Here is a 16,336-nt window from a genome sequence, read left to right on the forward strand (position 1 = left end):
TCTTTCAAGATGTGTATCATTTAAAAGATGGATTTTATTGAATGCTTTCACGTTCTTCCTTTCTTTCAAACCTGCTTTACTAAAAAGATGGGCTCTGAACTGTGAACCACAATCCATTATTGAGTCTTTTATTTTCATGCGTCTGGGTTTAGCAATTGCATATTTATTTTTAGAGATATTTATCAAATGCTAATTCTAATTGTCCTTCCTCTCTCTTTTAGAGAAAGCATGGGATTGTGGCAGTCGCGGAGTCCCCGTAATACAAGTTCCATTCAGTTTTTTCTGAAAGAAAGCTGTCTGTGAAAGTAAAGCAAAGGAACCATTGTGGATTATAATGTTTTGGAGATCTGGATTTTCAGCGGTTTGGAAATAAAGGATCGTTTCACCTTTTAAATGAAAAAGATTAAGATCTCATGCAACTGCTGTGTTTTCTGGAAACCGTTCTCCAAAAGGGAAGTGCACATTTAAAACTTCGATATGATGGTCCTTGGTGGAGGGATTTGAGTCTGATTGCTTCTACATCATGACCAGCTTGAAACGGTCGCAGACAGAGCGGCCTGCTGCCCCCGAAAGGGCCTCGGTTGTCACCACAGATGGCGCTCCCAAAGTCCACTCTGACGACTTCTACATGCGGCGCTTCAGGTCCCAGAACGGCAGCTTAGGGTCCTCGGTCATGGCTCCGGTAGGGCCCCCCCGAAGTGAAGGTTCTCACCACATAACCTCCACCCCCGGAGTCCCCAAGATGGGGGTTAGGGCTAGGATTGCGGATTGGCCCCCAAGAAAGGAGAACGTTAAAGAATCTAGCCGTTCAAGCCAGGAAATAGAAACCTCAAGTTGCCTTGAGAGCCTGTCCTCCAAAAGCAGTCCTGTGAGTCAGGGAAGCTCTGTCAGCCTCAATTCCAGTGACTCGGCCATGCTGAAGAGCATACAGAACACGCTGAAGAGCAAGACGAGGCCGGCGGAGAACATGGACTCCAGATTTCTCATGCCCGAGGCCTACCCCAGCTCCCCGAGGAAGGCTCTCCGCAGGATCCGGCAGCGGAGCAACAGCGACATCACCATAAGTGAGCTTGACGTGGATAGCTTCGATGAATGTATCTCGCCCACGTACAAGACGGGGCCGTCGCTGCACAGGGAATATGGTAGCACCTCGTCGATCGACAAGCAGGGAACGTCGGGGGAGAGCTTCTTCGACCTGTTAAAGGGCTACAAAGACGACAAGTCCGATCGGGGTCCCACTCCAACCAAGCTCAGTGACTTCCTCATCGCCGGTGGGGGCAAGGGCTCCGGTTTCTCTCTGGATGTTCTCGACGGGCCCATCTCCCAGAGAGAGAACCTCAGGCTGTTTAAGGAAAGGGAAAAACCACTCAAGCGCCGATCCAAATCTGAAACTGGAGACTCGTCCATTTTTCGGAAATTACGCAATGCCAAAGGTGAGGAACTCGGGAAATCGTCGGATCTCGAAGACAACCGGTCGGAAGACTCTGTCCGGCCCTGGACGTGCCCAAAGTGCTTTGCCCACTACGATGTCCAGAGTATATTATTCGACTTGAACGAGGCGATTTTGAACAGGCACAATGTTATCAAGAGGAGAAACACCACCACGGGGGCATCGGCCGCTGCCGTGGCCTCCCTGGTCTCGGGGCCTCTGTCCCACTCGGCCAGCTTTAGCTCCCCGATGGGCAGCACGGAGGACCTGAATTCCAAGGGGAGCCTCAGCATGGACCAGGGAGACGATAAGAGCAATGAACTTGTAATGAGCTGCCCGTATTTTCGGAATGAGATCGGTGGAGAAGGTGAAAGGAAGATCAGCCTGTCAAAATCCAATTCTGGTTCATTTAGTGGGTGTGAAAGCGCCTCCTTTGAGTCTACGCTTAGTTCCCATTGCACAAATGCAGGAGTGGCGGTACTCGAGGTGCCCAAGGACAACCTCGTGTTGCATCTGGACAGGGTCAAGAGATACATCGTGGAGCATGTGGATCTGGGTGCATACTACTACAGGAAATTCTTCTATCAGAAGGGTGAGTGGAGATCCGGTAGCATGCCATATAAAATAGTTAAATGTTACTTCCTACAACTTACCTCTCTTTGCCTTTTTGAGTTCCTTCCTCCTTTTTGAGTGTAAAAATGTCTACTTAATTTTTTTTTTAAGTTTAGTGGATGAAATTATAGTCTTTATGTAAAAAAACTTGCTCTGTTACGTGGAGAGGGAAATTCATAAAGTTGAAAATATTTTCTTATTTTTTTTTTTTTTTTAGGATTTTTATTTATTTATTCATGAGAGACACAAAAAGAGGCAGAGACAGGCAAAGGGAGAAGCAGGCTCCATGCAGGGAGCCCGATGTGGGACTCGATCCTGGGACTCTGGGATCACGCCCTGGGCCAAAGGTAGACGCTCAACCACTGAGCCATCCAGGCGTCCCGAAAATAAATTAAATACAGCTTTTTTTTTTTTTTTTTTAAGGACTGCAGAAACAATCATAGTGCCACCTTTTCTTAGCACTTTTGTAGTTTGTACAGAACCACTTCTTTCCTGCCTCAATGTTCTCATCAGCAAATGGAACTTTTACATTCCTATCCTTTCGATAGGAATTTTAGTGAACATTAATTACATTATTTGACAAAAGTCACAGAGCTCGTAAGTCTTAGGCAGGAATCAAATCTAGGTTTTATTGAATGGGGTAGAAAAGGAACTAAAGAGTTAAGTACCCTGAACATGTTGGAGACTTCCTTTCTAGTCTTTTCTGTTTGGGGTGAGGGGGAATACATATGCATATATTTTGGGGTTGTATTTTATAGTTTTATCTCATGCTTTAAAGAAAGGCCCAGTGATTTACTGAACAGTACGTAGTTTAAAAGAAGTCTGAGGAGCCATCTAATAGTATTTTTGAGCCACATTATTAATTGAAGAGTGAGCTTAAGTTCTGTAAGTACCCAAGCCAAGAAACAGGGTGCTTGCCAAGGAAGGACCTACACTGTGATCCATTAGCTGCTCAGGAATCTCTGCAGCCTGGTTAAGTGGTCCCCTGGATGCAAAGTACTTAGAGCAGTGTTCTGACTTTCCACCTACTGCTTTGAGGTTTTTGAATCTTACTTAGTCGATTTCTTCCTAATAAAGTTCGACTTCCAGGGCTCTTGTAGTTACATTGCATTGCTCACATTGGGATAAAACTTACTGTAAGGTTATTACATCATAGACCTTATTCAGGAGGGTTTATTGACCATAGGAATCTTGTCTTGCTGCTAAGTATCCATGTCTTCTAAGTATCTCTGTCATATATATTTGACAATATGATAATGGAAATCCCATTTTCACTTTTAAGCAATCTATGCTCTCAATAATTTTATTGAGTTCTGCTTTTATATTTTTTTTTGAAATTTATTTATTTATTCATTCAGAGAGAGCGAGAGAGAGGCAGAGACACAGGCAGAGGGAGAAGCAGGCCCCATGCAGGAAGCCTGATGCAGGACTCGATCCTGAGTCTCCAGGATCACACCCCAGGCTGCAGGCAGCACTAAACCGCTGCGCCCCCGGGGCTGCCCGAGTTCTGCTTTTATAAATCACTTTTTCCTTATATACTGTCCTTTAAGGTACAAGGTTTCTCAGTGTTGCCATCTTGGCATTTGGGCCCAGATAATTCTTTGTTGGAGGTGGCTGTCTTGTGTGCATTGTAGGATGTAGGAGGATTAATAGCCAGCCCTGGCCTCTATATCCTAAATGCCAGTAGATAGACCTCCCCCAATTGTGATGACCTAAAATGTCTCCAGGAATTGCCAGATACCTTTTGGGAGTTGCATCTAGCTGAGAACCCCTGCTTTATTGTACCTGGGGACATTTTCCACAGGTATTTCTGAGTTGTCTGTTGGTGGAGGCCATCTTGTTAAAAAAGACACATTGAGAACCTATTGGTTATGAGTTTACTTATGGAGTAGTAGGCACTTTTTCTATTAGGCAGTATAATATTATTAATGAACATTTTTGAGCACTAAACTATGTACCAGGAGCTTTTCTTAAGTATTTGATATGACCTGTGTTTTCTCATTTCAACCTCCAAATGCCCACTGAGATAGGTACTGTTAGTGATGGCATTCTCCAGATGAGAAGACCGGGGGTTATGTGGTTAAGCACATGTAAGCAGTTCAGCTCACAGGGAGCTAGTAGTGTGGGAGCCAGGATGCCACTTCTGGTGTGTCTCATGTCATGTTCTTAACCACTGTGCTCTTCTCTCTACTATACTAGACTGAAGGGAAAGAATACGTTTTTTTGTTTAAATCTGGTAGAAATTTATATGGGATAAAAATTCGGACATCTATATTCCAGAGGAATCCAGCTTAGATCATAACACTTCATAAATTTAAAAACCACTAATCCAAAGTCATTTCTGTTTTGAAGCATGGAAAATACCCTCTTGCCCAGCATAATTGGAACTGGTTAATTGAAAATAACCAGTTAAAAGCAGGGAATCTTTAAAAAGTTATACATACTCAAAGTATTTTATTTTCATTAAAATATATAAATATATATGAAATATATTCAGACTCTTGTAAAGCCAAGGGTTTTTCTTTGACAGTGATCCTACTATTTTGAGTTTTACATTGTATTAAGAGTATAAGCCATAAGCACTACCACAGACACTAGCAAAACAATCCAGTCTTACAGAATCTTAGGTTTCATTTTTTTTCCTCCTTTTTTATAGTTGTCTTGCTCACTTCTAATCCAGTAGCTTTCTTTTTAGTGACTTACTTTAAGTCTTTCCAAAGCCTTCAGCTTAGATTTTAATAGAAACAAGATTTATCTTTTATACTCTTATTCCACCAGCTTTCATAATACTTAATTAAATTTCATAATTGCAATAACAAGTCTACTGGCATGAACAGGTTTGGGAAGACACAGCCTGGCTTGGTCAGCATGAAGTCCAGCTGGTGGGAACAGCGTGTGTGGTGCTGGAGATCGCCCACTTGCGTTCTTGGGAATTGCGTTCTTGGTGTAGGGAGAGAACTCTGAGCACGAGTTAATACAGGAAGTTGGTCCAATAGGGGGCAGTTTCAGAGTGCCTACTGTGTTTTTTGGGGCCACACAACTTAGCATTTTCAAATCAGACACGTCATTTGTCATAATATGGTAATAAATTATGACTCTGAATAACCTCATTTGAAGCTGAAATTAAGTCCCTGAAAGTGTAACTGTATATTTAAAAGATATATATCTCTATTCAGTCACTATATAGAATATGGTTAACCTGTAGAACTTGAGGCCTTTCCTTTATAACTTGAGTGTATTAACTCCTTTCTTCCTAATCAGAAGCTGAAAGTGAGTCCTCTTGTTGGAGGAGTCCATCGATGTTAGGTGCAATTTCTCTTCGAGCATCAGAGTATAGCACTGCTGATCTGGCTGTCAGTCCAGCAGTCCAGCCTCTTCATCACCAGTGCTGTGTAATGCATTCCTGACTTCACTGTGGCTCAGTCTCTGGTGGGGAGGGATTCACTTGTGTGAAGTACCCTTGGCAGTTGACGTTATATGTAAAATTTAAGTTTGGCTCATGAAACTGCAGTCACTCTCTGATATCACACTGTTTTTATGCATGTTGTTATTTTGTGTATTTAGACTTCAGAGGCTATCTGGCTATACCGTGTAAGCCCCGTCTGTTGCTGGATAGAGGCTGGGCCAGTGGAGGAAGCCCACTGTTTGCACTTACTAAAATAGGCACCGCACCATCAAGCTTCTGCTCCTCACTCCTTTCTCTTGCCCACTCCCCTTTGCTGGTTTGCTAGTGTGTGTGACACTTTATTATTAAAAGACAGGAATAATATAGTTAACATATATTGTGTTTTTACTTGGGGTTTTATGCTGACTTCTCTCTCTCAGGCCCCTGAAGCAAAGCTGTCCTTGTGATGAGTGCAAGAGATGAACCAGAGCCTTCCTAGAGAGACACAAGACAGGCAGTAGGATAACATTAAAATTAATAGAGTCCTCCTTCTTTGAGTCCATATATGTATTTTGTGTTTAGTTTTTTTTTTTTTTAAAGACTTATTCATGAGAGATGCACAAAGAGAGAGAGAGAGAGAGAGAGAGAGAGAGAAAGGCAGAGACACAGGCAGAGGGAGAAGCAGGCTCCATGCAGGGACCCCGACATGGGACTCGATTCTGGTCTCCAGGATCAGGTCCTGCGCTGAAGGCGGCCCTAAACTGCTGAGCCACCTGGGCTGCCCTTGTGTTTAGTTTTTATTTGGATAGCATGATCAAAGTACCCAGGAAGTTTCTAAGTGGAGAAAACTGTTAGAGAATGGTTATGATGTTGCCCAGAGCCAGCATGGCTTGTTGAGGAGGAGACTCTCCCAGCCATCAATCCCCTCACTTTCTGTGGCCATATAGGACTTTTCTAATTTTGCACCGAGTGTACAATTGTCAGGGAGGCAGGCCTTCTCTGAATCCCATTCAGAGTGATGCATGTATGGAAAAGAGGGGCCCACAGGTTGTCTCAGCAGTGGCGTCTGTTGCATTGTAGATCAACAGTGTTGATAGGCTAGTCCCTATGCCAGGTGCGATGTCGCTCTCAAAGTCCAGTTACTGGAGATGGTGTGGTAGGGACAGGCCTCTCTTTGTTGCTCAGTGGCTGGGAGAGACTGCCATTATCTGGTCTGAAGCTCATCTAAGAATAGTTTCCTACTCCTGATGCTTGTATATCTAATTATTATTCTGATAACCTTAAGCCATAAGATTTGATTGCTTTTATTGTTCACTCCCTGTCCTCTGCCTCCACCTCTCTTCACCCCACCACACATGTTTGGGTGTGTTCTCTATCTCACATACACGTACACATCAGTTATAGCAGTAGTATGCTGAGCCCCAAACAATCAATTGATAATTGGATTTCCGTTGCCCTTGTAATGTCCACTTTTCTGTATAAGAGGGTGAGAGGTAAATCAGCCATCTTCAGCATCATTTCTTTAGAATATATATGCCTTAACTTCATGTGTACTTGAAGTGATAGTTTTAGCACTCTGATATATTCTCAGTTTTGCTATCGAGAGCTGGTCTTGAAGCTCAAGTTTGTTAGATGAGCATCAAGGACCTGGTGTGAAGTTTTACTGGAGGAGAGTGTGGTGCATGTAGATCATCAGGGAACACTGTCCAGCCAAGCTTACTTGAAAAATCTGTGTTTAGTTTGTTGTTTAATCCTCCTATAAGTATTGCAGCATTAAACTTGAGAAAAGTTAGGTTGTCTTACAGTTCAGGGTTCTTTAAGGTTAATGATGCTGTTTAGTGTTTTGATGTGGACAGTTTTATTTTTTTTCAGGGAGGTGATAAGCCAACAAGTCTACTTGACTGAAACATGTTGGGCTCTGTGTTCCTGAACTTAACAGTTAATTTTGGCCAACATTCATAAGGAAGGATTTTATATGTGTATAATAATTCGTTGTTTTAATAGCCTTGTTTTTAAACTGAGATCACATAAACTGTACGTGATTGGTTTGAAGGTAGTTCTCTACTTAGGTCACCCTTTCAGGGAGATTTTGGGCACTAAATACCTTCTTGAGCTAACGCAGGAGTGTGATTTGTTGCCATCTTTTTATCTGCTCAGGGCTTCCAGAAGTAAGGAGGCCATTAGGTATGAAGGTTTGCATTTTGGCTCCTTTGGAAACAATCCTCCCCTTCTTTCTTGGCTGTGATCCCCTGAATTTTAATACTGATGGTCTGCACTCTGATCTGTACGGAATTCAGGATGCCATATGACCTGAGCCATCTCAACTCAGAGGTTTGTGAAGTTGGTTAAAAAGGGTATGTGCCTCAGCTGTTCCTTCCTATGTTTTATTTTTATTTTTTAAAGATTTTACTTATTTATTTATTCCTGAGAGACAGAGAGAGAGAGAGAGAGAGAGAGAGAGAGAGAGAGAAGCCGAGACATAGGCAGAGGGAGAAGCAGGCTCCATGCAGGGAGCCTGATGTGGGACTCGATCCTGAATCCTGGGATCATGCCCTGAGCCAAAGGCAGACAGATGCTCAACTGCTGAGCCACCCAGGCATCCCCCTATGTTTTATTTTTAAGTCAAGATAAACCATCAGAAGGCCACATTTGCGCAAACACTTGACTTTATTCAAGGTCATCTTTTTAAGATGCAGTCATATAAAAACAGAATTTATTGTTGCAATAAAACAGGAGATGAAGCATTGTCCATCATGTCATTTTTTAGCCTCTTTGGAGAGTTCCATACAAGAAATTTATTTTAGAATTTGATGCCAGGACTTGTTTTCTGGTAGCTCCTGAATGCCCGCCTGCTCTCTGGTGATAGGTATGCTTTATTGGCTTGCTAGCTTTGTTTACTGTGTCTCCTGTCCCACTTCTGCTCCAACAACCAAATTTGATTCTCAGCTATCCAACCTTCATTATTAACACATTGTTTCCACTTGGATCTTTTATTTCTATTTCATCAGCATGATTTATTTATTTCCTTTATAATTACCTCAAAAAATTCTCTTTGGAAAAGATAATTAGCATACTTCTCCAGTTGCAATCCCTGTGTGCCCAGGCTTTCCCTTCTGTTCTAGATCCCTTTTCTTTTCTTTCTTTCTAGTAGGCTCTGTGCCCAGCATGGAACCCAGTGTAGGGCTTGAACTCATGACCCTGAGGTCAAGACCCTGAGTTGAGATCAAGAGTCAGAAGTTAACCAACTGAGCCACATTGGTGCCCCTAGCTACCCTTTTTGTCAGCTGTCACCTGCTTCCAACTAGATGGCTGTCAAGTTGGCAACTCCAAGCCATGCACATAAATGTTGACTTCTTAGTTTTTTCTCCCTAAACATGCCTTCCTCATCAATGCCCTCTTGCTGTAAATGCCACTGGTTTCACCAGTCACTTGGTTTTGAAGCACTGCCGCCTCTTTGACTCCTGTGCTTGTACTCCAGCTCTGATCAGTTGGGAGGGCTCCTTGAGTCTACCTTCAGATGGCTGCTGACTTCCTATTCTCCGTGTCCTGTTCTCAGCATTCTGGCTGTAGGCCCTCATTGCCTCTTTTTTTTTTTTTAAGGTTTTATTTATTTAATCATGAGAGACACAGAGAGAGAGAGAGAGAGGCAGAGACACAGGCAGAGGGAGAAGTAGGCTCAATGCAGGGAGCCTGACGTGGGACTCGATCCCAGGTCTCCAGGATCACGCCCTGGGCTGAAGGCAGCGCTAAACCACTGAGCCACCTGGGCTGCCCCCTCATTGCCTCTTGCCCAAGCTTTAGCATAGATGTCTTAGTCTCCCCATCTCTAGTCTACCTTACTCAAAATCCAGTCTCTTGCCTTTGCCAAATATAATCTAACCTTACAACAATGTAAATTTATATGTTGTGAATTTAGTCCTGTAACAAATACATTGTGTAACTTGAGTCCTCTGAGAAGCAGATGTTGAGATGGTACAGACTTTCCAGTGGTTTGTGGGGGGTTTGGGAGTGATGCCTGGGTCAGAGGAAAGGGGAGGAAGCAGAATTGAGTAGGGAAAGCCTTCAGTCCATGATGTAGATGTGAATCTTGAAAGGAAAAAGAGCAGAAGTAGACAAGAGGAGCCTCAAACCATGGTGCAGATCTCCCAAAGTTATAGTCAACACAGTGGAGTGAAGAATAAGCTTTAGAGGACTCCTGTGTTGGGGCAGTAATGGCCAACCCCAGCATGCTCAGTTCATGGATGGGAAATGTCCAGGAACAGAGTGGCTGAGCTGGAAAACTCTCAGGAAGGGAGACTCAAGTGTTGCATGTCCATGGCTGCCACTTAGGCATGAGTGTGTATATCATGCTTGGCAAGGTTTCAGGTGCTGGAATGGTAGGCAAAACAGACCACCGTCATGGAGGGTGGAGGAAACTGGCAATAAACAAGTCACACAAAAAATATACATATGCTTATTATAAAAATTAATAATACAGAAGTGAAGAAAGTAATCCCTCTCCTAATCCCAAGAATTTGGTTTATAATCTTCTATATCTTACATATACGACACACATATTCATTATCCCACTTAGTATTAACAGGAGTGTTCTTCATGTTTTTTAAAGTAGTTTTAAAGAAAGCAACAAGTAGGGGTACTTGGGTGGGTCAGTCTGACTTGAGCATCTGACTCTTGGTTTCAGCCCAGATCATGTTCTCAGGGTGGTGAGATCGAACCCAAAGTCAGGCTCTATGCTTAGAGGGAAGTCTGCTGGAGATTCTCTCCCTCTCCCTCTGCCCTTCCTCCCACTCACATGTGGGCATTCTCTCTCTCTCTAAAAATAAATAAATCTTTAAAAAAAAAAATCAACAAGTACACAGGGAGCACCTGGCCGACTTAGCTGGTAGAGCATATAACCTTTGATCTAGGGATTGTGAGTTTAGGCCCCATGTTAGGCATAAAGCTTACTAGAAAAAAAAAAAAAGGCACATATTTATATCTTCATTCATTAAATAGTATTGATTGAGCATTTACTCTGTCAGCTACTATGCCTGGCAGAGAGCAAAGCACATCCACCGGTCTTCATGGTGTTTAAAGTATGATGTTGAGACAAATGAGAAACATTTGAGCATTATGAGAAATACTTGAGAATTATAAATAATTCAAGCATTATTTTTTCTGAATTTTAAGAAGTAGTTTTACAAATCTACAGTTTATTTGTGCCTTCTTCCCAGAGTCCATTTAGATGAACAATGGAACCTCTGAATTTATCCTCCGTGCTTTGCTTTTGTAATTTGTTTCTTTTTTATTCTATATTTATCAATTTTACCTCTTGGACAAGGGATTGGTGTACGCCTTTCTGTGTTCTTTTATCTAGGCCTTTCACTTATTTCACTAATTGTATATTTAATCCCCAGGATCTCATTATTTTTGTTTCCCTGTAGTTATGTTTGACAATAGCTTCTCCTTACTTTTTATACCCCACATTCCTCCATTGCTGTTCATTAGAAATTTTTTCACCTAAGTTCTTCTGGTGATCTGTATCTTCTTGGATTTATTTTCTGTTTTCTTATTTTTCTCTCTCACACTGTGATTGGTTTTCCTTAGTTGTCTGGTGATCTTGTTTATGGGAGAATTAGTGTGGGTGGCAGGCTTCCCCTCAGTGCTATGGGTCCCTTTCCTCAGCAGGCCTCACTGGACAGGGACAGGGGGACGGAGGGCAGGTGCTGGAACAGTAGTGCAACCTCCTAACACAAAAATGTCCCTGGAGAGTGAGAGGGCAGTGACCACCATACAGGAGGTGATCCACGTGGGTGTCAGCCTTGGGCAGACTTCATGCTCTGTTCCTGCCTGGAGCTGCCTTTCCTCCTCCACCCCGGTACACACATGTTGTATTCCCCTCTTAACCACCTGCCAGGCTCCTGCCTCTTGTGGGCCTTCCCTATCACTGCCCTAAGTCACCCTGTGCCCGTGTTTCTATGTAGCATTTCCCATGATGCGTTGGTTCGTAACCAGTCTGAGCACTCCTTGAAGGCCAGGACCCCAGACCAGGCAGGCTCTGTGAATGTTCCACAGTAGAATGAGTGTTTGGTGTGGATGTGAAGTCTAAGATCTATTGAGTATGTCCCATTTTTATAGTGTCAGGGAGAGGCCACAACGGCCCTCTGTGCACACCTTGTGTTCTACTACAGACCCCAAATAATATGTGGCAGTTCCTTTCCCTCTCTTTTCAGGAAATGAGACCACAGACAAGTCTGTGTGTGGTCATGGTGGTTTACTGAGAATTAACCAGGACCACCAGCTGATCTTCATAGGCCCAGAACACCTGTATGGAGATTGGATTTTACTTTTGTGAACTGTATTAGACCAACTGATAGATGCCAAAATCTGTGAGTGACAGGTGAGGAGAAGCAGGGGTTGTGTAATCTCAAAGGATCTCCCTGCAAGATAGGACCTGGCAGGTGCCACCTTAATGGACTGAACCCCAGGAATTGATGCACTGGGAAGGTGACATCATTTCTGTGGCTCTCTTGCCCAAAGTACATACCCTGAGTCCAGTCATGTGAGACCACCAGGCAGACCCCAGTGGATTGGTAAATACTCTGACCACCAGGTGCCATAGTCATGAAAGACTGGCAAAAACCAAGTAGCTATAACAGACCGTGGGGGACTAAGGAGAAATAACAAAGTACAACATGGGACCCTGCTGGGATTTGACTAAAAGCATTAGTTAATGGGAGTGAACCAGTGTGAGCCTCCTGGTTCTGATTATGATAATTGTTACTAGATGGAGTCACATAAGATGTTAGCTTCTTATGTGACTCCATCTAGTCCACATCCCAGGAGGACCCTGGGTCATGGATCTATGGAAACTCCCTGTACCATTTTTGCAGCTTTTCTCTAAGTATAAAGTAGTCAAGATGAAAAGCCAAAAACCAAAAACCTCAGGTGTGGTCAATTACAGTAGCTCACATAGGATAGGAACCATCCACAGGGGAGGTAGGAGTGGTTCCCCAACTTCCTGTTGCAAAGTGCATCGAAATGACTGCCATGCTTATGGATTCCCATATGCTCTTTCTTCGCTTTGCTGTCCCAAGGGAAGAAGGGTTCTTTAGATCTATTCTTTCAGTACAACTTGACACATAATAAAAGCCTGTCTCACAGGTTTTCCAAACATTATAACTTTAGACACCCAGTGATGATCCCTTCATCTTGAGCTCTTAAATTGGATGCTCAAGCTTTACTGTCAGTTCCTTTCCTGGGCTTCTCATGGAGCCCCTCTGCTGTACATGGAGGCCATTCATCAGATCTTCAGGGCAGCAAGAGTCTTTTTAAAAGATTTTATTTATTTATTTGAGAAAGAGAGAACGGAGCACATCAGTGGCAGGGGAAGGGCAGAGGGAGAGAGAGAATCCTCAAGCAGACTCCCCGCTCATCAAGGAGCCTGACACGGGGCTTGATTCCACAATCCTGAAATCATGACCTGAGCTAAAATCAGGAGTCAGGCACTTAACTGACTGAGCCACCAAGGCGACCTCTTTCTAACTGCCTTCAAGTCAAGTAGAAGTTTTGGTGGTAGAGGAGCATCGGCAGAAGCAACGTGTGCAGCTGGTGTAGGCAGCCAGTAAGTCTGTGGACTGTGCTGTTTTGTTGAGACACCCTGCGTTGTCCCTGACCCCCTGAATAGCAGCAACTTCTCCCTTGACTGCATTTCTGGCTGAGATCTCTGAGGGACATTATTCCAGATCCTTCGAAAGCATTTTTAGGTAGGAAGACCTCTTGCTACAATATAAGGAGATATATATTGGTAAATATATACCAATATAAGGTAAGGAAGGACAAAGGGTGTTTTAAGTATAATAAAGTTGAGTTAGAGACCGGTGTTTCATTGTAATTTCTCTCATTTGAATGTTAAATGCATTTTTTTTTCTGACCTGACATTTGAATTAGTGTTAACATGAAAAGTAAAGAGTTACTAATACACAACCTTTTAAAGTGTTTTTAAGACTCATTGGCCATTTGCAAACCAAATACATTTTTTTATATTTTTAAAAATCTTTCCATTATGGGAGTTGCATATGTATTCATTACAGAAAAATTAGTAACTATAGAAAATTAGAAAGTTAATCATGGAATTACTAGTGATTTTGTTTCATCTTTTTAATACAGGCCTATTCATTTTTTCAGTAGATAGGATCATTAGATACAGTTTATAAATTTTTTCATGGTTCCGTAATTGGCTGTGCCATCATTTATTTAAAGTTTTCCAGCAAATGCAGATATAAGATTTTCCAGTTTTTCATTATTACATGTTTATTTCAGATATTCCTAAGGTTTGTTTCTTTCACTTTTGTTTTCATTTTCCCCCATTGACCTCTTTGGCAGTTTGGCAAAACCTATGGATTCTCCTTAGAATAATCTTTTTTTTTTTTTTTAAATTAGAATAGTATATTTAAGTGTATAAAAATACACAGCAAACCAGGCATATTAAAATACAATTGCAAAAGTGTTTAAAGTTTTGTCGACATACCAATAAATATGTTTCTTTCTTCTACATTGACAAAGTGATCTAGCATCAGGTCTGATAACTTTCAAAGTAGTGATGAGCATAATTGACATTTTGATATGTCTGTAGCAACTATAATATGATGTGAAAATTTCTGTGGTTTCTTTTGGTGTCAAAGTCACATGTACAGCTAGTATATTATTGTAGTTTGTCTTACATTGACAGAAATGCTACATTTCATTTAGTAGTTGATGAAAATAAAGATACATATTTTTTTCATTCATGTTCATGGGCCCCATAATTTCTATCCATAGATAAGATTAAAAAATCTCTGACCATACATAAATGACCTTGTTACATAACTTTCCCCCCCACCTACCCAGTTACTTCCATAAGGTGGAGACCTGTAAATCAAATGCTGTGAACTTTATAGGACCATTGATTTTTACTGCCAAGTTGTTCTTAAGAAAGCTTAGAACAGAAAGGTCCAACTGGTGTGTTTAAGATTGTACAGATGAACATTATCTTGTTCATCATTTCATTACTTGGAATACTTATAGTTTACATTTTTGAATACTTATTATAGTCCCAAAGTATTTTTATTTCTTTTTTTTTTTAAGTATTTTTATTTCTTTCAAAATTAGTGAGCTTGAATTATTGGCTAATTGTCATAGATAAGGGTCAATTAAAATTCCTCCATTTTGATTCTGTTACCCTTTATTGTCCCTTTATTGCAAACAGTTTTGTGTTTTTTTTCCTTTAATCATTTTGATGTAAGTTATTAATGTCAACATAACTTCATATTAAAGTCTACGTTTTATTGGCAAGTTAGGGGGCTGTTAGGGCTGCTTAGTCACATGCTCTCACAAGCCCCACCACTTCATGCAGTTTTGGCAAGTAGATCACTCTCCTTTTTAAGAATTACCTATGGTAAAAAGAATTGGGACTTCAGAGCACTGTGTGCTTTGTCAATGTGCACAATGACTCTTATGCAACAATAATTATAAGCTTAGTGGAGTGCTTTGGGACAGGCTTCTGGCATGTGGCCAGTCCTGTGTAAATGTCCCCATCCATTACTCTGACCTGCTTTTGATTATGATGCAAAGTCCTGGGCTATTTAGTTCTCATGGAACCTCCACCCTTATAATTAGGATGAGCCCTTTGGGGACCAGAGACTGAGAATATCTGAGTGGTGCACTTCTCGGAAAGAGCCATTCTTTACAAAGTTGGCCTCTTATTGCCTCTCCTTTGCCAAGCCTGTGTTTCATTTTAAAAAGTAGAATATGCTGCTGTTGCTTTCTTTTCTTTTTTTTTTTAATTCTCCTAACTTTAGACCTGTCCTCTCTTTCTAACCTAATTATTAGTCTTGTTAAGATATAACAAGTTGCATGGAAATGAAACCTCTGTGCAATTCGAACAGGCAGAGAGGAGCAGCTCTGCAGAAGCATGTGCTGCAGTGAGGGATCTTCCTGTTGGACTAGGATTCTCTGTCTGATGACAATACTGAAGGTCAGAGTTCAGGTCGACGGCATTACCAGTGCACACTTGTAACCAGCCAAGTAGACTGTTGTACGAAAATATAGCTTAAGATACTGAAAATGGTGAAATAATTGTAATAGTCAGTTGTTCCATTCTCTGACCTGTAGACATAGGGAGACCCAAGTCTGTCCGCTCAGCACTTGTATCTATAGAGTTTCCTTCTGCAGGGACTTAAGATGCTTTCTTTAAGAGAAAATGGAAGGGGCCATTTTTCCTCCTGCATAGTCAACCAGGATAACTAAGATGAGAATCTGAACATTTTTGTGATGTAGCATATATTGTTTAGATGCTGTCTGAAATGGCTGGTATCATTTCACAGTGCCACCAGTGGAGTATGAAGGTGACAGCTCCACCAAGCACCATCTTTCACTTCAGAACTGTGGTTGCTAGTTTGCTAGGTGTGAAATAGTAGCCTAGTTTCATTTGCTTTCCCTTTGTTTTGTGTTTATCATGTCTGTTTTCTCTTTTTAAATTTCTAAATTGACAATTTTGAGGAAATATTTTAACTTTACAAATTATTTATTTAAAAAATAAGCTTCTGTTCATAATTCTACACAGTGCAGATTATGCCAGTATCCCTAGAGAAATGTACAACTGAAGTATTAATACAGAATCTGCAAATATCATGAAGACCCAACACAGATGATCCAAAAATTGCTGGTTGAACCCTATAGCTCTTGTGACTGTATTTTTCTTTCTTCTTTTATGGTTAAAATACCAGGCTTATCTTTTTGTTGCCTTGTACACACCTGTTTATATGCAGCTCATAACCAGGTGAGGTGACTATACTTGATCTAATTACTTGGGGGCGTTGAACTACTTCTTCCCCTTTCTCAGAATGTGAGATTACTTATTATTGTGAATGTGTTGACCAAAAATATTTATG

The 16,336-nt window shown here is 41.6% G+C and overlaps 1 protein-coding gene across 50 annotated transcripts in view; it reads left to right on the forward strand.

Annotated features, from left to right (window-relative positions):
• The window catches only part of SIPA1L1 (signal induced proliferation associated 1 like 1), a 371,521-nt gene that overhangs the window by 231,782 nt on the left and 123,403 nt on the right, over positions 1–16,336 (forward strand). For all 50 annotated transcript variants that reach the window (XM_072761869.1, XM_072761890.1, XM_072761879.1 and 47 more), the window contains one exon: positions 222–2,021. In XM_072761869.1, coding sequence (XP_072617970.1) covers positions 524–2,021 — 1,498 coding nt within the window. In that variant the 5' untranslated portion in view covers positions 222–523. The remainder of the gene's footprint in view (positions 1–221; positions 2,022–16,336) is intronic.

The sequence above is a fragment of the Vulpes vulpes genome, chromosome 6, assembly GCF_048418805.1.
Source record: "Vulpes vulpes isolate BD-2025 chromosome 6, VulVul3, whole genome shotgun sequence".
In the NCBI taxonomy this organism is placed as follows: domain Eukaryota; kingdom Metazoa; phylum Chordata; class Mammalia; order Carnivora; family Canidae; genus Vulpes; species Vulpes vulpes.